The following is a 23,662-nucleotide window of genomic DNA, read 5'->3' as shown; positions in this document are numbered from 1 at the left end:
AATGCAGCAACATTCTTCCACTGAAACCAATGCTGTATACAGCAGTAATTAACAAATAACAGAAAAGTTAATTTCACCATTAATACTGTATCTTGCATTTTGGATACTCAGCTGTTCACCTGCCTCAGTTCTCAACAAAGACCTCTGATTTCAGAATAAGATTCTTGTTTGTTTGTTTTTTTCACTGATGTGTTAACATGAATAATTAGGAGGATAAGAAGAAATGAGTTCTTTTCTTTCTGGCTGTTTATGATATTATACTAACTAGTCTGACGTGTTAAATTTAAGAGATTTCTCCCTCCCTTCCCTCATTATGTACAGTCCACTGATTGTCTGTCCCAAGCCTGTGATGTTAGGTGACCCCATTTGTGTTTATGACTGTAAAATAATTCCTTTTAAATTTAGTAAAAATTAACTCCATTACTCCTGTAAATAGTTACATAAAGAACTATACGCATAAAACTGTTACTGAAATTCCTGAACACCTTACCTATCATACATATGTGAAATCACATATTCATTGTTATTGTGCTGTTTTGTCTTTTCTAGTTTCCAAATAAAACAGTAGCCCAAGTTGCCTGCAGTACGTTGAACATGCTAATTCATTATGTGCATAGACTTCAAGTGTACCAAGCTGATTCACCTTTAAGAATTATTCAAGTAAGTATTTAAAAAAAAATGAAATTTTTGATTATTTTAAATTTAGTAGTAAAATTTGTTTCACTGAAATAAAAATTCCAGACAGACTATTGAGAAGTATGTTTCACAGTATGTTAACTCAGTATAAACATACTCTGACTGAACATTAACAGCCGAGGTTCACATCACACTTACTCAGTGACTCCAATATTAACATGCAAAATGACTACATCATGCATATTTTTTCCTCCAACATGAATTTGTCATTATTTGCATGAGAATATTATCAGTAAAGTCCAAACAAAAATTTATATTAAATATCTGCAAGCAGTTATTTAATTTTAGTAGGAAAGTTTTTCCTTAAAATACGATTCTGCAGTTGTATTTTGCTTATCCATTTAAGTGTTTCAGTATATAGAAAAAATTTAGTTTAAATACACCTTTATGTAATAGGGAAGCAGACTATATCCTTTGCGAGTCTGAGAAACAGAGAAGGGGTAAAGGTTTTAGTGTCTCCCAGGTGACTGGAAAGGGAATTGATAGGAAACTTCTTAAGAGGTACAGCAAGCATTTCTCTGTTCCTGTACAATCATGCTGTTGCTTAAGAGGAGGCCTGGTGTTTACGGATTTTAGCAGTTGTAAGAAACAACGGGGTTCAAACAGCCCCCATACACAACCTTCTTCAGGCTCTTTCCTGCACCCTACATTATCTTGAATAAAGTTTGCTTCCTGCCTGAGTGTTTGGAGTAGCTGTATAATTTTGCTGGCCCTAATGCACCTACATCAGTCAAGCATAACGTATCCTTTCAGTCTTCTGTGAAATTCAAAGAAAAGAGAGTTTAATAGTTGGAAAGAAAAAAAAAAGGCAGTAAGCAATACTATAATTTGGCTCAAAATAATTTAATAGAACTTAACCATAAATCTAGTATTGTGTCACGTTTACTTACTTAAAAATTATTTTTAACTTAAATATTTAAATAATATTTTTAAAGAAACTATGCTATGTTTTTCACAGATTCTAATAGCAACTATTACCCATCTGCTACCCAGTACAGAGGCTTCCTCTTATGAACAGGACAAGAGGGTAAATATTTTTCATTCCTTTTTATTATGTTAATCTAATTATGAAGGGTTTATGACATAGCTTTATGATGAAGTTTGTTAAGATTTGCCTTAAAGCAGGGATTCAGTTCTTCAAGTATAATACAGTATAGTCTTCCAAAAATTACAGCTGATACTATTTTATACAAGTGAATTTCTGAAGGTTTTGTAGGAAAATATGCTTTTAAAATTCATTGAAATTGATTGTTTTTAATAATTAGAAAGTTTTCTTTTTTCCTTATCCTAAATGAACTTAAAAGCAAAGTAATGCAGATTTTTCAAACATCTCTTATAGTGCAAATAAATTATGACTTGTAGAGAGTGCATTTGTAAGCTTTCTATAAGCTTATGATTATTTGTGCTTCCCAAGAAGAGCCTGTGATAGTCATCATCCTTCAAAATGCTTGCTGTCTTTTCATATTCTCAATGGGGCTGAGACCCTTAGCTAAGACAGACTCTGTCTTCATCCATCGGATATTCACGGTAGTGCTTTCTGCCTCCTGAAAGCTACACCTCAGTCATTTGGCTTTGCTGTGGGCGAGAACTGTGGCAAGCAGTGACTGTTTAAACTTGGGCACTTCAGTGCAGTTTTTCACTGGCAGCTTTGTCGTTCTGAGCCACCCAATCCAATGGGAGCTAAAATTCATCTGTTGCTCATGTTGGCCATCAGAGATAAATTGGTGGCTAGTATAGAATACAACAGTATGCCAAGCTCACCACCTATCCACTTGTGGTTAGTTCCCATGAGCGAAGAAGTTTCCTCATGAGCCAATACTGATCGTTTTATGTCAAATACCATATAAAAATTGGCTTAGCTAGTTTGACAAACTTGGGCCTAACGGGTTTCTTAAAAATTGGCTGGATGTAAAAATACTCAGAGCCCTTCATTGTCTGGTTTATTAGATGGTGCCTCTGTGAGACAAAGTTGTAATGATTCGATGAAGCGTGTATGATGTTTATATGTCTTTTGATAGTAAATTTTTTAAGTTGGTTTTCTTCGAAAGACTTTCGTTTAACTTGTAAAATATTTTGAAGAATCTTACAGCTGTTTATCTGAATTGTTTTCTCTTCCACAGCTAAGTTTTAAAAATTACAAATAATTATTTGGAGCCAGTCAGTTATTAATTATTTGGTGTTTGTAAGTCTTAATCTGATTCTGTTCTAGAGTCTTTAAAATATCCCCTAGAGGGAGTTGGTTCTTTCACTGAGTAGCCTATGATACAGAAAGCAGTTAGATTTCTTTCATATGATACCTGATGCTGCAGAGTGATATTGACAGACTGTGAAGGAAAAGCACTAAATGTAGCTGAAATACACTTTACAGTGAGGTTTATGTGCAGAATGATATGTCAGCTTTATTTTGTATGTGTGTAATCTGTCATTTTAAAAACAATGTCCTACAAATTAGTTTTGTGAAATTATAGATATCTACTTAAGCACAATATCTACTCACAGACTCTTTGTAAAGAGAAGCTGTTATCTGAATGGTCTTTGTGAAACATCTCAATAGATGGAGTTTTTGCCCATAATATGGGATTTGAACATACAGTGGCTTTTAAACATTATTGCATAAGGTTGACTTTCTACTGAAGTTAAATTAAGAAATGAAAGTAAAACAGAAAAGTAGAATAAAGTAAAAAATGTGAAGTAGCCGGTGCTCTTTTAAATGATTTGTAATTAAAAGTGTTTCTTACAGTTGGTGGTCTCTTTACTTCTGTGTTTATTGGATTGGATAACGGCCTTGCCCTTAAAGACCTTGCTGCAGCCTCTTCACACTACAGGAGCAGAAAATGATAAGACTGAAAGATCAGTTCTTAATTGTATATATAAGGTACATGTTTCTTTACTTGCTAAATGAGAATTTCTAGGTATGCAGGTAGTGTCAATTTTCATGGAAATGAAGACAGAGCTTTTCTGTAAGTTGATCTCAGTTTTCTGTAAGCTGCTCAAATTTGGAGTTCTGTCTTAGTTTTTGTACAGTTTTTTACAGTTAACTGCTTAATCTTTGGTATATTTGGAATAGTTAATTTTGCCTCACATTTTGTGATGTTATTTTTTGTGTGTCATACTGATAGCAGACACTACTGCTGTAGAAGACCAGCTATACATTTAAAACAGATGAGGATATAGCCTTTATATACCAAGAAATTTTATTTAGCAATGATTACTGTCTTTAGGGATCTTTCGGGACACAGGAGAAAGATGTATATATTTTTTGCAAGGGAAAGGGATTAAGCCTTAGACCTAGCCTATGTACTTAAAGAAGAGAGGAGACCTAAAAATAAAGGTAGCTTAGTGATTTTGTTGTAAGTTTTGTTTCTTGTGTTAACTTTATTGTTACATTCTACTTCAGTGTACACACTTTTTTAGGAATTTTCTTTGCAGGCCTGGGTTTGGTTCTGTAAACATTAAGCATCCAAAATTATCCAGTATTTTATCCTGCCTACCTGCTTTAACAACTTAATTAGAAAATACAATTAGAAAATTAGAAAATAAAGGTAAACTTCATTTCTTATAAAAGTATTGAGTAGGAATTTCAGTAATTATTGCCATGAAATCTTGTTTTTGTTATAGGTTCTACATGGATGTGTCTATGGATCTCAATGTTTCAGCAACCCCAGATATTTCCCTCTAAGTCTTTCTGATTTGGCATCTGTGGATTATGATCCTTTTATGCATTTGGAAAGCTTGAAAGAACCAGAACCACTACATTCCCCAGACTCAGAGCGGTCTTCTAAACTTCAGCCAGTCACTGAAGGTTTGCAAATTGCCTGAATACACTTTTTCTTAAAAAGGTTTTATCTTGGTTTCCAGTATTGAAGTGTTTGTCTAAAACATAAGTTTTAAATTATACTTAGACATTAGGTAAGGACCATTAGTACAGAATGAGCTAACATAATTTTCAGCAATTACTATTCGATTAACTGAAATAAGTATCTTCTGAACAACATGAAAATCAATTTGATATGGATTCTTCTGTTCTCTGTATCAGTGAAAGTGTTAAGTACAGCAACATGGGTAAATGTTTTTCAGTTTGCTTTGGGCAAATTAATTTACTTTAATCTTAATTTTGCTCCTTTTTTAAGAATTTTTTTCATATCTGAGCTTGCAATATTGAAAACTTCCTGTGACTTTTTTTTTTTTTTAAACTTGTCATAATTCTTTGGGGATCTGTTTATACTTTTAAAAACCCTGGAGTTATCTGAAGAGAGAGACATTTTCTCTCATCCACTTGGAACCTTAACAGACTTGCGAATTAACATTTTCTTCAAAACACTAAAATAAAAATAGAAAATTCAAGAAACTAAGATGCAGAGAAGTGGCATGTATTATACAGTGTATGTAGTAAGTATCAAATGGCTTCACTGGGAAGAAAATTGAAAAAGATGAGATTAATACTGATAACAGAAACTCTGTGTAGTGCTATTCTCCCTCCATATTAAGTTGTTCCATTTAGGCTTCCTTTAAGGTATTAAGAACCAGATAAATGCAGAAGCTCTTTGCAGCAGCTGTGTGCTAACAGCAGGTGATTTTGTGGTCTGTAGTGACTACGTGCTGTTTTTTATGTAGAGAAAATGGCTAATCATTGTGCCCTTGTCTAAGGCATGCTTCATCATCCTCAAGTACTTTTTTGGCCAAAGAATTCTAAACACAGAGCTGTCCCCTAATAAGCTCAGTATTGGACTGAACAAGTCTGATTTGGGAACTATTGGCAGGAGGAGCTGTAATTATTAAATTTACTGAAGAATGAAGCAAGGTACTGTAGTTGGCTTTTTGTCAAATGGCTGTGGTCTTATTAGTAAAATGTAATCATCTGCTGGGTCAGAATGAAAGAGGCTTCGAAGGATTCATTCTGTCCTAATTACAGTCTCACCTATACATATTATGTAAAGCTAATATTTAAAGCATTTGCCAAAATTAACTTCCACTGCATGTTCTATTACAGTGTAGTGAATTGTAGTAGCTTTTTATGCCTGGCATCTTTTGTATTCTATAATAATCTGTAATTATGGGTTTGCAGCAAATGCTGTGTGGCTTGTTTAATCTAACAATCTGAAAAGACAACCCTGAATAGATTTCTTTTTAAATGAATGCTAGTTGCACAAAGCCTTAGCATTGATATCTTCATTTTGCATTTCCGTACATGATTGGTTCTTTTATGATTTCTTGTTAAATTTCTAAATAAAAGTAATTTCAGATGTTCCTTTTATCTCCCCAGATAAGTTAAGGAAGCCCCATATGTTTTTAAAGTTTCAGGGCTCTGGAACTGTAAGTCAGATTGTGAAATTTAATTGGCAAAGTACAATATTATAATGCAACCCTGGCCTTGCAACCTTGGCACTTCTAGCCCACATTGCCAGGAAGAGAATAAAATTGGCAGTGTTTAACCCATCACACAGCATCTGTTCTCTCTGGCTTTGCTGGAAGAGTGATAGGAGTAAAGTTGGTGGGTAACAACCAATCTGGGGCTCAATCAAGAAAGGGGTCAATTAGTGCAAGGCAGCAGCACAGCAATATGCCAGTGGGTCAACCTCTTATTTAGCAGAGTAAAAGTGCTATCATGAAATCTTCTTGAAGGAATGGAAATGGTTAGGACACCAATTGTAGGGAAAGAGGGGAAATTGTGCAAAAGACAGGATGGAGATTGCTAAACTCTTTCCTTGGGTCACAAACAAATCTGCAAGTACTGAAACAGCATTACCCTAAAGGCTGAGTTCCACATGTAGTACTCTAAAGACAGGATGCTGTTTACCAGCTTGATAGATGTGATTGACATACCATGTTATGCTTCCCATTGCACAAGGTCAGATCCATCATAAGTTTTATGGAGGTTTACCCACAGTGTGATGTGATATGAGACCATGGGGGTATAGGACTTACAGTGATGCTTTGTGGTGGAGACAGGATCTTTTCAGAGGTTGGAGCAAGCCTTCCAAAGGTCAGGGTGAAGATCTGTTAAATTCTCTCAGAACAGTCACTGTGAGGAGAGGAGAGGACTACTCCCATCTCTGCTCTAGGAAGTTTCCAAGTGCTGTCTCCTGCAAAGAATCTGTTATACCTAGGATTATCTATGAAACTGTGTCCTTGTCCTCTGGTAAAGTGATAGATTGAGTTATAAGATGCATAAAGAATAATTTTGAAATGAAGTGTTAAACATATTGAAGTTTTCTATTGAAACCTGAACGAAACTTTAGCAGTTAACAATAAAGACTGCAATAGGAAGTTTTTCCTTTATCATCAGAGCTTGCAGACAGCAAGAAGTATGTGGTGCTTTCATACAACTGAGGAATCACAGCGCGTCTACATGGAGGTTGATGAACACTTCCTCTTGGTAGTATCAACAGCTGCTTCATCTAGCTACATTACAGGCATATATTACAGGTGTTGCCTATGCTATTTAATTGGACTTAATTAGCCTGGATTCAGTGTCGCACTGATAGAGCTATACTTTCTCCAAGACTAAAAGGAGTATAGCATTATAGGCATTTTAGATGTAAGGTGCAGTTTAGTTGTATAAAAGCTAATTTGGGCTACCTTGTGCCATGGCAATATGCCTACAGTAGCACAGTTGTTAAAGATGGAAAATCTGCTGGGTTACCTGCTTCTGATCTTTTACCTGTAATTGCAGGATTGTGAACAGCTATGAGGGAGAATTAGAATGGAACTTCTCTTTAAGCACTTTTTAATTATTTATATTTAATGATGCCAAAATTTAGGAAAAAATATAGTTGAGATTTTTATAATCTGTGTATCAACAAGGAAGGTGGTTCCATAAAAATATGTAGAGTGAAACAAAAAGTGCTATATATCTTCTAATGATGATAGCTGTCAAAATGAGACTATTGAATAAAGTCTGGTTGGATGAAAATAATATTTTTAAAGGAATTTTTTCACAGTTGTAGGCAAAAACATTTAATTTCTTGAAATTGCTTCTGTGGAAACCCTGTTCTTCATAAATCACAAATCTGATAAAGAGAGTTGTGACTGGAAAGGAAGCAGTTGCCTTGCATAGATACAGCTATACATCAATTATTCATTTCAAGACTTTTCCTCTTTTTCATACTTCTCTAAACAAACATATTTTTAAAGTATTTTGCAGAGATTGATCTTTTTTCCTAATACATTTCAATTTCTGATGTAAAGGTTTCCCCCATCTGATGTTCAGTTTTTTGTTCCTTTTCTTTTAAAGAAAAGGAGACAAAAAATGCAACTTTCTAAAAAAACACTTTATACATGGTGCATCCAGAGTAGCACAATTTGTGTTTGGTGAGGACTTTTTAGAGAGGGTATGTTTTGGATCTCTCTGTACCTGAAGCTTAAAATTAGTAAGGAGTGAGACTTCCATAAGCTAATTTAAAATATATGTATCTGAGCTAAGCTGAACTCTGTTAGCACCCTCTAAAAGTAATGGAGAAAGAGAAAAATTTCCAGAGAGTGATTCATCCTATCTCTCTAGTTTGTGTGTCTAACCAAGATGAATCACTCTGTGAAGGTACATCATTCTTTTAGACAGCTAAAGTTAGGAGAGTTACATCTCACTGTCAGTCATTACTTTTTCTTTCTACTGCATAACTGTGGTAATTTAGAAGACATGCAGTCAAAGTTTGAATAAAGAGTTAACAAAGCATCCTAAGGAAATTCAGGAATCCTCCGCTCATACAGTGATACCCATTAGTGGTGTCAGACCTTCAGCCTTCCCACAAAAGAGGTAATTTCAGGGACTGAGAAAAATAGGCAAAATAACATACTTATAGCAGATTACCAAGTGAATCATGCACACATATAAATCACACTGCCCAAGTGAACGGTTCTGTACCTTTGTAAGTAGAGCAGAGATGTGTTCACTTAGGATAATGGGTTGGTAAAGCAGTGTTCTAGACTGCTGTGTGATGGGTGATGGGGCGGCTTAGTCAGCAGAATTTGTGGTAAAGCTGTAATGGCTTGCATTATTGCATATTTTGATCTGCCCCCCAGAGCATGATTTAGATATTCATTTTCAGAGTCCTAATATATTAAATGTCCAGTTGCTCCTGGTTGAGCACTTTGGGGAAGATGTGAGTAGAGAGCTCATTCACAACATACAAAAAGTCTCAATATGGAGATGTGCTTATAGGAGCAACTTACTAATATATATCCTTTACATTGTGAGATCTTTAGGGGTTTGCCACAAAACAATAACAGTAATAACTCATATGCTACCAGTTCCCTCTCATTTCTTCAGTTTTTTCAGTAGAACTTCACTGAAGGCACTTAAACCTGCTCAGCGTGAGAGTTCAAGAAGCTGGGAAATTCAAATGTCTTTGCTCCTAATAACCTGAGAAAAGTATTATCTTACTTAACTGTGCAGTCCCAAGTACTAAGTGTTTGGCCTAAATATCCTGACAAAGATGAGCCAGTAGCAGCACTGTCCAGGTACTGATTAGTACTACACTGATAAATTATACTGCAAGCATTTTACTTATTTTCTCTTTCTGTGTTGTATAAACTTGCTTACAGTTCCTTCTTACATTTCAGCAGATGGCACTGTAACTTAATTTCCTTGTGTGGTATCAATATCTGGACATTTAATTCAGCTTCAATGTATGTTTTTAAGTGTTTCTTATTTTTTAAACCGCAGGAAAAGTTATAGATAGTCAAAATACATTTTCAGTATTTCTCAACTCAGCCTAGTATCTAATTTGTTTATATTAATTTTTAATGAATTTGTCATTAAAATACTTGAGTTTACTTGGGTTTTGGAACAGTATAAAAATTAAGTTAATTTTGCCAGTTAATAAGCGGATATTTGCAGACCAGATCTAGTACTCTCTAAAGGTATAAAATGGCAGACCTTCCCAAGTGTCTCTTACATGTTTTACTTAAACCATGCAAAAAATAAACAAATATATACTAATTGTTGTCTTTTGACCATATTGCAGAACAGAATGCATTCAGTGCTTCATAAGCTGAAGACCTGTCATGACAGTCAGCATACAATACAAATTTGCCTTTATTTTGCCAGTTAAAACCAATTAAGGCACATTTGTACCTTAAACTGCAAAAAGAAATCTGTTCATTAAGTATTAGCTTTTATTTTGTACAAATATGCAATATAAAGGAAGATGATTTAATTATACCACAGTTAAGTGTCCAAGAGGTTGCATTCAGTAAATACTGAATGAAAAAGCAAGGTTGTTCAGAAAATATTAGTTTGATAGCTTTTTGGTGAGAAAAAACTGGTGAGAAGTGTTTCTACTGTTTTGCAATGTTTAAAATAGTTTGATACATTATGTAATTTTGAAGAATGCTATCTTGATTTATTTTCCCCCTATAATTCCCAAATTCAGGGCTTCCAGGTCCTGTTGCAAGAGAGAGACAGAAATATCTTCTCTGCCACATTGATCCTGTTTTCTCTTCTACCTGTGATCTTTTACAGTGTAATACTTTCGTGTATGGCTGTTATCAATGGGCACCATGAGCAGTTGAGGTTGTCTGCCTGACGGTTTGAGTTGCTTTGAGGCCACTCTGTACTTCATGAGTAATGTAGAATGGATTTGATAGAAGAAATATTATACTGGGCTAGCAGAGCTTGGTATGAACATCAAGAAATTCTGTTTGCAAATTCAGATAGTGTTGTATACAAGTGGGAAATATGCAACAAAGAAGGAGGTGGCAATGCCATGTTTAAATACCAGTACATTTCACAAGATGAATTTTACATAAAATAGGTACAATGAACTTCTGTTTCACCCTCCAAGTTTTTCCAGCCTGAAACTTTTTCAAGTGCAGTTACAGCATGAGATTTTTCTTTTATTTTTCTTTTGCTACTATTAGATTGTGTTCGGTATACATAGCCCAGCTTTTGATATGGTACTTTAAAATGATCCAGTGTCATTCCTGCCTTAACCTGCAGCCATATGGTTCCTTGAGAAATTAAGATGGATTAGATGTTTTGTGCATATTTGTTCCTTTGTTTTTCACAAAGCAATGGTGTGTAAGGTATAAAAATCCATTGCTGTTTTGGAAAATGGACTTCTTATAACATAGTTAATGGTCTCTACTTCGTCAGTAATTTTAAGATTTATTTTCACTAGATTAAGAAATGTTGTTGAGTATTTTAGAAGAAACATGCTGATCACAAAAGTATGGTAAGGAAATTTGTTAGGTTGTAAAACCTTTAGGATGCTGCTTTAACTATATTATGTTTTATCTTGCTATTCATGTATAAGACCAGTATTCTTCAAAACATACATTTTTCCATTATTGAGTTGACACCATCCTAACCCTGCTGTGCTCATCCTTTGTTTAAAACTCCCAAGGAAGAAGGACCAAAAGAAATACATAAAACTGTGTTGTTTTCCCAGCTCTATTTTAAATCCTGTATTCTTTCTCTCACAGTGAAAACTCACATACAACAAGGACTGATTTCTGTTGCTGCTCGTACTGTGATAACACATCTAGTCAACCACTTAGGCCACTATCCTATGAGCGGAGGTCCTGCTATGCTGACTAGTCAAGTGTGTGAAAACAATGACAATCCGTACAGTGAAAGTCCTGAACTTTCTCCTGAACTTTTTGAGAACCCAAACCTGCAGTTCTTTGTGTTAAACAATACTTCCCTGGTGTCTTGTATACAAATCCAAGCAGAAGAAGACGTGCCTGGGGGAGGACTGTCTGCTGGACTTGCATCTGCTAATTCAAATGTCAGAATTATAGTGCGTGATCTATCTGGCAAATACTCATGGGATTCTGCCATTTTGTATGGACCATCATCTTTATGTGGATCTTCACAACAAACATCTTTTGCACTTTCTTTATCTCAGCAAGGAAAAACAGAAGGTACTCTTTCATCTTATGAGCACGTGGAGGATGTGTCTGCAAGGGATGGAATTACACTCCAAGTAAAAAGGAAATTTAGAGAGACAGTACCAACATGGGATACAATTAGGGATGAAGAAGATGCCCTTGATGAGCTCTTGCAGTATTTAGGTGTTACAAGCCCTGAATGCTTACAGAGAACTGGTGTTTCACTCAACATTCCTGCTCCTCAGCCAGTCTGCATCTCAGAAAAGCAGGAGAATGATGTCATCAATGCAATTCTGAAACAGCACACAGAAGAGAGGGAGTTTGTTGAAAAACACTTCAATGATTTAAATATGAAGGCTATGGAGCAGGATGAGCCAACCTCACAAAAGCCCCAGTCAGCATTTTACTACTGCAGATTGCTTCTCAGTATACTGGGAATGAATTCTTGGGATAAAAGGTAAAAAGGAAAGACAAGACCCAGTGTTAAAGAACTTTTTTTTTTTTTTTTTTAAGTTGTGCAACTCTTCATGTTAATAGTAGTCAATCATAGAGTGAGTTAACCAATAATACCACGAGCCAGCCAACAAAAGTATTTAAAATGGGAGGAATTTTGCAGCCAAGGGGAAAATGGCAGATTCTTCTGCATTTCAATCTGTCATTTAGATAGAAAGGAGGAGCCTGTTGCCTTTACTGCCGTTTATGTCCTTTATAAAAACAGTGTTGGAAGGAGATTGGAAGGAGTGCTATCCTTTCTAATAATCCTTTCACCAGCTCCACTAAGGGATGTTACATGGGTAGAGAAGACATCTTTTTGCGTTATTTGCTTCCCTTGTATGTTCCTGCAAAAATCATTATCTTTCTGTGCCTGACTGAGAGTCTGAAACAGAGTCATATTCTCAGCTGTTGTGTTGCTGGACAGTATCCTGTTGCTCTGCCTGCTAAGAGCATGTTTGCGTGAAGCCCAAAAGCATTGCATCTGTGCTAGCTAACTAGAAGGATATCTGTCCCAAGCATTTATTTCAACACTGGCAATGTTCAAGTATTGCTTAGAACAGTAGGAGACAAACCATGTTCAGTTACAGGAGTATTTTCTGTGTTTATGATATCTTTATTATTTGTGTGTAGGTGTATTTAGGTGTATGCGTGCATATACATGTGAGTGTGTACAGACATTAGCATCCTAGAATTTAAGGGTCTTTCTGAAATCTTCTCTTGCCATAGCTATCAAGTTCCTTACGGGAGGCACTGAAATATTTTCTTACTATGAGGAGGAATAGATATTCTGTAGAAGAAGACTAGACCTATGTCACTGAGATATTGCTGGAATCAGATGAGATCTTCTGACGTCAAGAATTTTGATGTTATAACACTTCTTATATGGGCCTTTAATTCCTCAAAGCAGTCTGTTTTTGAATAATACTGCTCTTAAACTCATTTCTATATGTTTTATAGGAAACATCTTAAGCACAATTAAAAAAAAAACAATGTGCAAAGTGCCCTTCTTGCTATAACATAATGGGTTTTTTTGTTTAAATTGTTACAGCTTCTGGGGGACCAGTGAGCTATGTTCTGTTTCTTCCGCAATTCAGAAAAGCAAAAGCTCAGTGTTTAATGCTCTCACTCCCTAGGACGGTCGATTATGGGAGTGTCTTTTGTCACTAAGCACATATATTTTGGCTTAGTAAAGTGCAGATTATATATGCATCAAAGGGAGTTCTGTCCATTCTTCTGTACACAGTAGATTGATTGCAGCTGGATCCAACAGGTTGATAGAAGAAAGTGGAAAGAAGTAAAGGTTGTTCCCAGGGCTCTAATGGATACAGAATATTTCCTAGAGTTAAAAATTGCTTCTATATTTTTGAAAGATATCTTAATCATTTTATTAAAAAGGGCTGTTGAAAAGGCATACATGTTTGTTGACTGTTTCTCGAATGGAACTGGAAATGTTCTCGTACATTTCTTGTACTGTTCTGTATCCATCACTGAACAGGTCATAAAAGTGTTACAAATTTCTCTGTTTAGAAGGAGCTTTCATCTCTTGAAGAAAAATGAAAAGTTACTTCGAGAACTCAGAAATTTGGACTCAAGACAATGGTAAATTCTTTTTATGACTACTTATTTTATGGACACTTGTACTTAAATGGTTCTGGTTTAGATAAAGGTGAGACTTTAATTTAAAAAAAAATGGTAAATGATCCATGTGTTTTGCACTATATTTGGAGGTATTATTTGTAGAATGAAATTCTACAAACAGATTATCATGAAATAGAATAAACTCCAAATAAGCTATGAAAATTATGAACATTTTGATGCATAACACATTATAGAATAGTTTGGACAGGGACAATTTTAGAAGTGGGAGGACAGGGTGGGTGATTTTGCTTTAGAGGCTGAATGCATTCAAAGTAGCTTGGGAAATTGACAGTTTCTACCTGAGCTGATTTTTGATACTCTTGCAATCATATCACTTTTGAATAATGAGTCGGAGAAGTGTAAGAAATCACTTTCAGTTGCGCCAGTATCTAACAGTTAGGAAGCTGGGAACAGAAGACATTGCCGTAGTACTTAAAGGTACTTAATTCATCTGCATAAGAAGCATTTGCCACAACATTCACAAGGCACATTATTCATGTGTAGTGCAATGTAAATAATGCCTGTGTTGTAGGTTTTTTTCCAAAGCCCCAACTATTCCTTTAGCAGTTGGTACTGCTAGCACCATCCTTCATATTTCAGTGATGAAAGGGCATTTGCAGAGGTAAATGCTATAGTGCACAGCAAAACTTCAAGCTCTAGAAAAGACAGAATGGGAGTATGGAAATTTGGAAAGTATTCAGAGAAGAAGCCATATAGTTGCACTGTACTTCCACTGTCTTTTTCTACGTTTTAAAAGCCATGCTGTGTGTGTACTGTTTGCATATGTTGGTTTCATATTAGCAAAGGCACTGTCATGCAGTGACTGTCCTGTGTTTTACAGCCGAGAGACACACAAGATCGCAGTGTTTTATGTCGCTGAGGGACAAGAAGATAAACACTCCATTCTTACTAATACTGGGGGAAGTCAAGCCTATGAGGATTTTGTAGCCGGCCTTGGCTGGGAGGTATTTATTAAAAAAATTTTATCCTCAGTTTGTTTACAGAGAAAATTATAAATCGCTCTAGATCTTCTAATTCTTTGGATTGTTAACATTATTCACAAGTACCAAAATACACTGTTTTGCAAGTAGGGTATACAGAGAAGAATTCTGGTTTTAGTTTCATTACAAATACTAGCTATTTATAGATGAGTTTTTTTGATTTAGGGAAGTCTGTGCAGTCAGAGATGATTCAGTAATATGCACTCCTGTACCTGGCTTTCAGACACTGACTAGAGTGCATCTTGATTGCCCTGTGGGCCTGTAAAGTGTTAAGTCCATGAAAGTTTGAGCTTTGCTCAAATTTGGAAATCCAAAAAGTAAGAGCATGCAGCTTTTCTTATGTTCCCTTCCCCCTGCCTTCCACTGCAGCATGTATCTATTCACACACTGCACTATCATGTCTCTTCCAGCAGACAGAAATACTGTGATATACCTCATCATTTATATAGAACTGCCACAATTTAATCACTAGTTTGATAGTGTTATAAGGATTTCTTTTTCTGCATGCTCTCTTTCTAACTGCACAGGATTAACTTCCATTGTAATGAAATGTGAGTAAAGTTTAGCTCAGATGTGTCCCACAAAAGTACAGGAATCACTCCTGCTTTTGGCTGTCTGTATCAGTAATTCTACACTTTTTCTGTTCCTGTCGCAACTTGTCTGAGTGTCCATCACCTTTGTTCCTTTTCTTACTCCTTAGGAATGTAAGAGAGCTACTAGATTAACTGTGGGGATAATGAGTCTGACTTTCCATAGGAACAGAGGAAAACTACTAAAGCTCTGCTGACTCCATCACATAGATGATGTTTTCCCACATTCCTGATTCTTCAGGAGAAAAAAATGACATTAGTTTCTTCAAATATCCTGTCAGTGGGTTAATTTTAGTAGCTAGATTAAACAATTGCTAATCTAGGTTAATATTTCATTAGGACATATCAAATATTTTAACTTCTTGACATTAAATTCTGGCTCTTTTATTAACATAAAAGCAAACATATCCCCTGTGGGCTGAGATTAAATGTATTCACATTTGTGATATAACTTTCTTTAGGCACTGCTGCAAAAGTGAAATAACACATTAAATGTGGTCGCTTATTTCAGCATCAAACTATTTCCTATAGAGCTATCACTTACAAACTTATTTATGAATTTTCAGTTAGCTTCCGTTGGTCCTTTTTTTTCATTTTCACAGAATGAATATTTCTCTTGGAAAAGATATGGAAGGTAATAAGGCAAGTTGAAATTGTCTGGCTCTCATGCAGGGATTCTTCCAGGATCAGTTCAGGGCTGATGTAGTGGCATGGAATTTTTAAAAATTCAGAAAGCACACAAGTGACTACAGTCAACTAATCAGGAAATAAACCTGTAAACACTTCCCTCGTTTTCTTCTTTCTAACCGTGTCTTCCTGTCAGCATCTGTGATGGTCATGGAATATAGAATGACACTGCACTGCAGTTGATTTCCAGTCTAATCAGTGAGTCTGAGCTCTTTCAGATAAACATAATTGTACTGGTGAATATATTGTGAAAAGGGCCTTCAATTTTTAAAATTTATTTAAAAATGCATTTTTAAAAACTTTATCTACAGAATGTTTTTATGAATGATTTTTTTTCTGCTTATGTTTCCTGGGCTTTGCTCCTAGGTGAATCTCACAAATCATTGTGGTTTTATGGGAGGACTGCAAAAAAACAAAAGCACTGGACTGACCACTCCATATTTTGCTACCTCTACAGTAGAAGTAATGTTTCATGTATCAACAAGAATGCCCTCTGATTCAGATGACTCTTTAACAAAAAAGGTAGGTATCTGAATAAAAAGCTTTCCTTTAGTAATAAACCAGGAAAAAATTGAGAAGTCATTCTAACAAGAAAATTCTTTTTAAAAAAAAATCATAAAACGTCATACCTTAACCCCCTAATAGTTTGTATTTTATTGATTTACATTGTGTCATATACATTATTCTTTACCAAACTCTAATTTTGCCATAGTGCTTATTTTTGCCATCATTACAAATGTTGCTGACATCACCTAAATAGTGGTGAAAAATGAAGGGAGGTAATAGTTTGGGTAGAAGAAAAAGCAGGAGATTTGACTGATGATCTAGTACTTTGAGACTTCAAATGCAGATTAATGAATTCTTAGAATATTTGAATATTCTAATATTCTATTATTCTAATATTCTTGGAATATACTTTCTAAGATGACTTGTTCACTTAAGAGTTATGTGCTGTTTATTAACAATTTTTCATTTTTAAAAATAAAGCTAAAAATTAAGAATTTGACTATGTTTATTGTATACAGCATATATTGTTTTGGAGCAGGCACAAATGCTCAGCAGTGATGTGGTCTCTCATAGCCACATTAAGAAAAAATGGTTTTCTGTATTGGTATTTTTTTCTTTAGAATTTAATAAATTCCACATTAGTGATAACAAGTTAAGGCCTCGAACATGTGTCCTATTATAAATGAACAATTGGCTATCATTAGACTGTCCCCTGTTCTCCGTACATACATCTTCAGATGTGCTAATCCATTCAGTAGACACGTTAATGAGCACTGGTTGAAGTGTAATATTGGAGGAACTGAAGCTGGTTGACCTCAGTATGGAGCTTAATACTTGTAATTAAATTAGATAGTAGACAGTTAGTATAGAGAGAAATAGCCGTGCCTCTGGCAAACTTCAATTATTAATGACTTTTTTGTTCTTTGTGTTCAACTTGAAGAAAAAAAATATTATTATTGTTATTGTTATTATTATAAACTAACTGTGAATTCTAACTTCTCACAGTGGCATCTTAGCTTTTTTTTTTAATTTTTATTATTAATTAATATTTTTTGTTGCGTGCCCATGGTGCTGGGTCCCTTCTGTTCTTTATTTCATGAAGTATAGCCAGGATAATACTTAGGTTGTTAAATGAATAATAAATATGTTTTAATAGAAAAATAGCTAACTTTAAAACAAGATTGTTGCTATTATTATAGTCCTGTAAGTTGACTGGCTTCTGTATTTTTAAATGGAAACTTGGTTTTATAAAACACAGCTTATCATTATCCTTGCAATGTTAGTTTATAATCTGTTTGAATTAAAGCATTAGAAAGTGTTGTCAAAGGAAAAGATGGGTCATAGTGAAAACTAACTCATATTTCTTAAATAATTTTGCAAATGCTGTAGGCTTCAGCAGAACACTCAGGGAAGATCTTGTGTCTGTTTGCAGAAGCATTCTGTATCTGCGTGCAGCTATTGCAGCCAGCCACCGTTCAGGGCTGCTCCTGGCCTCCTCTGGTTTAACTCGTGAAAATGGGGTCAGCTGGACCTTTTAACAACTCCAGTTTGCCTTGGGCCAGTTTCTCTCCTCTTTCACCCACAATCGCACTCTTCACTAATTTAGAATACTTGAACTCTGGGCGAATATGTATATGATCAGAACTTTGGGATTATAGTCTTAGTTCAGCTGCTGATGGGGTGTTTAACTTTATTCAGACTATTTTCTTTCCGTGTGACTTCCTTTTCCTCCTCTTCCTGTGTGTGTTTTTTGTTGTTCTTTTAAAGCCCATTTCCCAGTGACCAAAGGTCTGTGTGCCTGCCTCTGTCTGTCCTCCCTTCCCTAATAACTTTTGCCCCATTTCAGCCAAATTTAATAGAGATGTATTTCAAAGATGTTATTTTCATAAGTGTTTAATGAAGATAGGCTGGGTAAAGAAGAGAGAGTAAGGGAGACTTTTAGTGTTCTTACGCAGCAGGTAAAGACTATGTGGGAAGAAGTATCAGGCATCAGAAAGAAATATGATAAATGTTGTCCCAAACTTGAGAAAAACATCAAGTGAAGTTGCATCTTGGGAGAAACCAGAAAAAACAAAGCAGGAAACACGAGTACAGAAACAGGCCAAACTTTCTACTGGTTCTGCTGCTTGGGCTGCGATCACTTCAGGAGAAGGAATGTCTTTTATCAGGTGCTGTCCAGCACAAGCTCACCGAATAGCAGACCTCTAATATCATTTGAGAGCTCTGTGTGCACTAACAATTGTAATTATTGTGAGTGCATGTACCGTTCGTGACCTCCAGAGAAACGGAGTTTTGAGTTTCTCTGCAGATCTTTCACGTGTTTTGTTTGTCTGATTCATTCAGAGAACGAAAATGAAGCAAACTTGCAGTAGCTGGCTTAGAACTGCTGCTGGTTTTTGTATTGTGAATGTGCCTAGAGGTACATGATAGGTTCATCTTATAAATGGAAATTAAATTAAATTAAAACAAAACTTCTTCCTGCCAGTCCAGCCACTGCAAAATCAAGATGCTGCTGCTTCAGAGGCCAAGCCAATTTTAAACTTACTTTCCGTCAATCTTATTGAGTAGTAAATAAAACTTTTAAGTGTCCTGGATACCTCTGAAACGTTGGGCTCTGAAGACTTGAACAAAGCAAGAAAAAAGCATGAATTCAGAAAGAACAGATAAAAATGTTCTGAATGTATAAGGAACTTAACAGTTAAATATATATATATATTTAAGTGGCAAATTGTAAATGAAAGGTTTAATGTCTATAATTCAATTTTTTTTCTTTAAAGTCAGAGTAAAAAGCATTTGCACTACACAAAAAGAGTAAACTTGCACAGAAAGCATCAGAATTAAATGAAACCATGAAGACTCTCAGTTCACAAAGTGAAAAAGCACACATGTGCTCCTACAACCACCTGGCCAGCTCCTCCTTCCTTAGCCTTGTAAAGAAGTGAAGACATTGTGGATGAAGATATTATGTACAAGATGTTAAAAAAAATAGTAATGTTTTTAACTACTGGAATGCTAATTCATCTTGAGCTTTGGCTGTATTACATAATTCTAGGTTACATGTGACATTGTCCCCACCACATGAAAGAATTATAACTCCCAGTATCAATAGATTTTTTTTTAAAGTCTGGTATTAATATGTACTGGGAATTTTAAGGTTTATAAATTTAAATCATTAGTACAATTTTTTTTAAAGTTACAATTACATACACACATTGCTTTATTTAAAAAAAAAAAAAAAAGTAATTGTTGGAATGAAATTTTGTGAAAAATTCAACCAGAGAGTAAACATGCTGTAGACAGCAGGGCTGCCTACATGTAATGGGCAAAACTAGCTGCAGTAAGCCATTACTTTACAAATGTTTCTGCTTTTGCTTCTGTTCTTTTTATAATGAACACTTTCATTTTTGAAGAAGAAACAGAGTTAAGGGCTAGCTGTTGTATCATAAGAAAATATAATAGCCTTTTTTCACCCTCCTTTAGGTAAGTGGGTATTAGAAATTACAGTAATTTTGGCAAGAGTTCAAGGGTTAATGCAACAGATAAATAAAAGGAATTTTCTGTAAATTGAGCCCTGCATTATTTCACTTGTCTTGCCTTTCCAAACCTAACTCATTTAATTTTAAAAAGTAAATACTTAAATTCTTCCTGACAGTGTGCTTTGCTTTTACTATCGTTTATTACTTCAATTATACTTGGTATCACTTAGAACAATCTGCCATTTGGAAATTTCAGTATAGCCTGCAGCTTAGTATTAAGTCTGGCTGCTATTGTAACATGTACAGCATATGACACTAATGTATCAAAATTAAATTTGATCATCCCTCCTGGTTATATTTATTTCACGTTTCTTTTGTATTCAGTTAACATAAACGTATTAGGAAAGCTGACACATGATGATGGCTATAGAGTAAGAATATTTTAAAGTATTTTGAGTTAAATTTGAAATTTCAGGTAACCTGAATGTTGGTCATTTTTATATATTTATTTTAATGGAGTAGAGTTTCAAAGCAAGCTTAAAAAATCAGTTCGTCTCTGACATCTCCTCAGGGCTGTCTTCCCGTCAGCTCAGCTTTAAAATGGCTAAAACAGAACTCTTAATCTCTTTCTCATTGCCACCTCTCTGGATCACCATGGATAACATGACCATTGTGCCTGTCACTTGTGCCCGTAGCCAGAAATCATCTTTAATTTGGTCCACTTTCTGGATTCTTACATTGTCTGTGCTTAAGACTCAGTCCTTTTTATATAACATTTCTTGCAATGTAGCCTTTTCTTCTCCATATGCACAAATGAAATTTATCTATATCTTAATCTGTTGTCTTCATTGATAAACCTCCCTTTCTCTGGCCTTGACAGGTACTTTCTTATTCCACTTCTGTCCTTTCAGAATGCTGCTGGGAAAGTCATTTTCCTAATCTTTCATGGCTTTTTACAGTTTTTTTGCATTTGTCCATCTCCATTTTGTCTCTTGCCTTATACTTAGATTATAAAATCTCTAGAGCAGTTTGATCTGCATTTATACAGTATTTCGTGTATCGGAATATTTGTATGTAACTGCAGTTCTGAGCATTTCAGCTGTGGTATGCTACCAGTTACTTGAAGTATTAACATTATTTTACTGATTTTTATTATTTAGATTATTGCTTTAAATCCCTAACAAGGATTTGCACTCTATTTTGCTTATCGTCATTTATGCACATAGGAAGCTGTAAGTTTTAGAGTTTATTATCTTAGGAAGATGAGATCAGGAACTGAGTTCGAGGGTATAATAGTTAACACAACTAGTGGTTAGTTCTGTGTAACTGTTCATACAGATTTCAGTCTTGGTACCTGTATATCCTGTGGGCACCAAATCTGATTTTATTAAATAACACTGAGATGACACCTTCTTCTGGGATACCATGTTGCTCTCTGTCCTTAGGATTCAATGGACAGAGGTGGCTATAGCTTAATATCTTTTTACCCTTTGTGTCCAGGAGATTGAATTCTGAGATGCCTCCAATACAATACAAAAACGTAAAGAATCCTGATTAAAACTGAAAGAGGTCAGGCTCTGGCCCTTCTCTGATGTAATAATTCCAATGAATGATGGGTTCTTCTAATGTTTGCTGTGCTTGCAGGAGAGCTTTGTTGTGGAGCTCTGCTCAATTTCAAGGTCCTTCAATAGGGAACTGAAAAATGAAGACGAAAAACTGAAATTCTTCTTTTAAAAAGTTCATGCAAAAACTAGCAGTCCTTGGAAAACTTTTCAAGACAATTTCCAGGTATTGGATCTCTTCCATGAATCAAGGGTGTTGATGAGTGATGTTGCTACCATTCAAGCTTTCACATCAGCTTTGCCTGCTGACTGTGGTGAGGACTTCTGAAAGAGGCAAGAAGGAGCACTATGTTAGGATTAGAGCTTGTTCTGGACTACTCTTGAAAAAAGAACAGAATGACTTACTCAACTCTTAATTCTTCTCCAAACATAAAGATAAAATCAACAATACCCAACCTTGTATACCAGTCTATTCTTTTGTCATTTTTCTGCCTCCTATAATGGAAGCAAAACATTGATCACAGTTTTGATCTTGAGTACCCTACATCTGTTTATAAACCAGGGTACACAGCATATATATATCATCATCCACCTACTTGCACCATCTGATTTTGATTCTCAGTGTATTGTATGTCACAGAGATGCCTTTCTACACTTTCTTCGATTTGAGCCTGTGTCAGATCATTCTTGGTAGTGATCATGAAACAAAACACACCTGGCAGGACTTGGAACTCAGTGGAATCATCTGATTAATTTTCCTTTTCCTCTGAAGAAGTTAGTAGGTGCTTTCACTCTGGAGTGTATCCTCACACCTCTATGGGGGCATAAAGCAAACTTTCAGAATGGAGGGAAAAATCCCTAATGACTTCAGTTCACTTGGCATCCAGAAGGATGTGCCCCTTGTCAGTAGTCCTCCCTGTGAAATAATTACACATACACTGTTATCACACTCCAAAATCAATTTCAGTCTGATTGGACAGCATACATCAGTAATGATGCTCAATCTTGGTATCTATCCCAGAAGTGCATCAGGAATTGATGTTCTGTCTTGTTAGGTGGGTAGAAGCATTCAATACTCTTGTGCAATGGCCGGTTCTGCATCTGCAGGTTTCAGTAACTGGTGTTTGGACCTATACGTAGGGGCAACCTTTGACAAATGAAATTCAGAGCTGATGATGCCCTCAAGAAGTTGTACTATCTAAACTCTCTAAAAGTTTTGGATTTTAAAGCCATTTATTTGGCCTGTGGACTGTCACTGCCCCATGTTTCGAATCTACCAGTGTATAAGTTTGTTATCTGTGAGTCCAAAGATGATAAGTAAAGGAGAGGTAATTCTTCTAGTAAATAGCCTGATGTTGATGATGAATTAGGAATGGTATAATGGAATGATGGAGGTATCAGTCCTAGTTCTGCTTTGTGGCTATCAGTTCAATAAAGGTGTGCCAGATAGCCATCTGTCAACCTAGGATCATGCAGTTTTTTCATGCTTCACAAGATTTCATTTCAAAACAGTATTGCCTCTTGCTTTCTCCTTTGTTAGGGGGGTCTCGTCCTTCCTAAGCCTTTAGGTTGCTTCTGAGTGTGGGCCTGTCAGTCCCTCAGGCCCTTCTGTCATTATCGTATTTCAACAGATAGTTTGACTGTCACTTCACCTAGGAAGGCAGAAGAGGTTCAGGCCCTCAGAACAATTCCATCATTAGTTGCCTTCGACAATGCCAGTCATCCCTAAGTGTCATCCAAAGTTTCTGCAGCTGGTGTTTGTGATTTTTGATATCAGCTATTCAGGTTACTGCCTGGTTTTGTTCTAATCTAGACAAATAAAATTCAACATACTGAATGTTGTTAGAACCAGTTCTTTTTTTGGTTTGGGTTTACAGGTAGCACAAGAACATCCCTAACTAACAATGTTGTTCAAAATAATTCAGCCGTCTACAAAAGAGGCAAGCAAAACTCACTCTTCAAAGGACCTGTGATCATTGTAGATTAGATATATGTGTGATCTGGTCCAGACAAATCAAGTGGCTTGTTCAGCATCACACAGGATCTTGGTATTGATACTCTCTGTCCTTGCCCAGTCCAACACTGAAGAAAATCCTTTTCTTGTAGGAATACAGCACCAGTTTTCAGTCCGATACAATTCAAAGCCAGGAGAGAAGAGCAGAGTTTTGTTTGTTTTTTTT

At 35.6% G+C, this 23,662-nt stretch overlaps 1 protein-coding gene across 11 annotated transcripts in view; it reads left to right on the top strand.

The window, feature by feature from the left end:
- Positions 1-23,662, top strand: part of RALGAPA1 (Ral GTPase activating protein catalytic subunit alpha 1) — a 135,332-nt gene that overhangs the window by 75,887 nt on the left and 35,783 nt on the right. For all 11 annotated transcript variants that reach the window (XM_067296734.1, XM_067296736.1, XM_067296744.1 and 8 more), the window contains 8 exons: positions 550-660; positions 1,655-1,723; positions 3,437-3,571; positions 4,315-4,498; positions 11,119-11,983; positions 13,549-13,620; positions 14,501-14,624; positions 16,304-16,459. In XM_067296734.1, coding sequence (XP_067152835.1) covers positions 550-660; positions 1,655-1,723; positions 3,437-3,571; positions 4,315-4,498; positions 11,119-11,983; positions 13,549-13,620; positions 14,501-14,624; positions 16,304-16,459 — 1,716 coding nt within the window. The remainder of the gene's footprint in view (positions 1-549; positions 661-1,654; positions 1,724-3,436; positions 3,572-4,314; positions 4,499-11,118; positions 11,984-13,548; positions 13,621-14,500; positions 14,625-16,303; positions 16,460-23,662) is intronic.

This window comes from Apteryx mantelli, chromosome 4 (assembly GCF_036417845.1).
Source record: "Apteryx mantelli isolate bAptMan1 chromosome 4, bAptMan1.hap1, whole genome shotgun sequence".
NCBI classification, from domain to species: Eukaryota; Metazoa; Chordata; class Aves; order Apterygiformes; family Apterygidae; genus Apteryx; species Apteryx mantelli.
The sequence above is the reverse complement of the archived record's forward strand: the minus strand, read 5'-3'. Positions and strand labels throughout refer to the sequence as shown.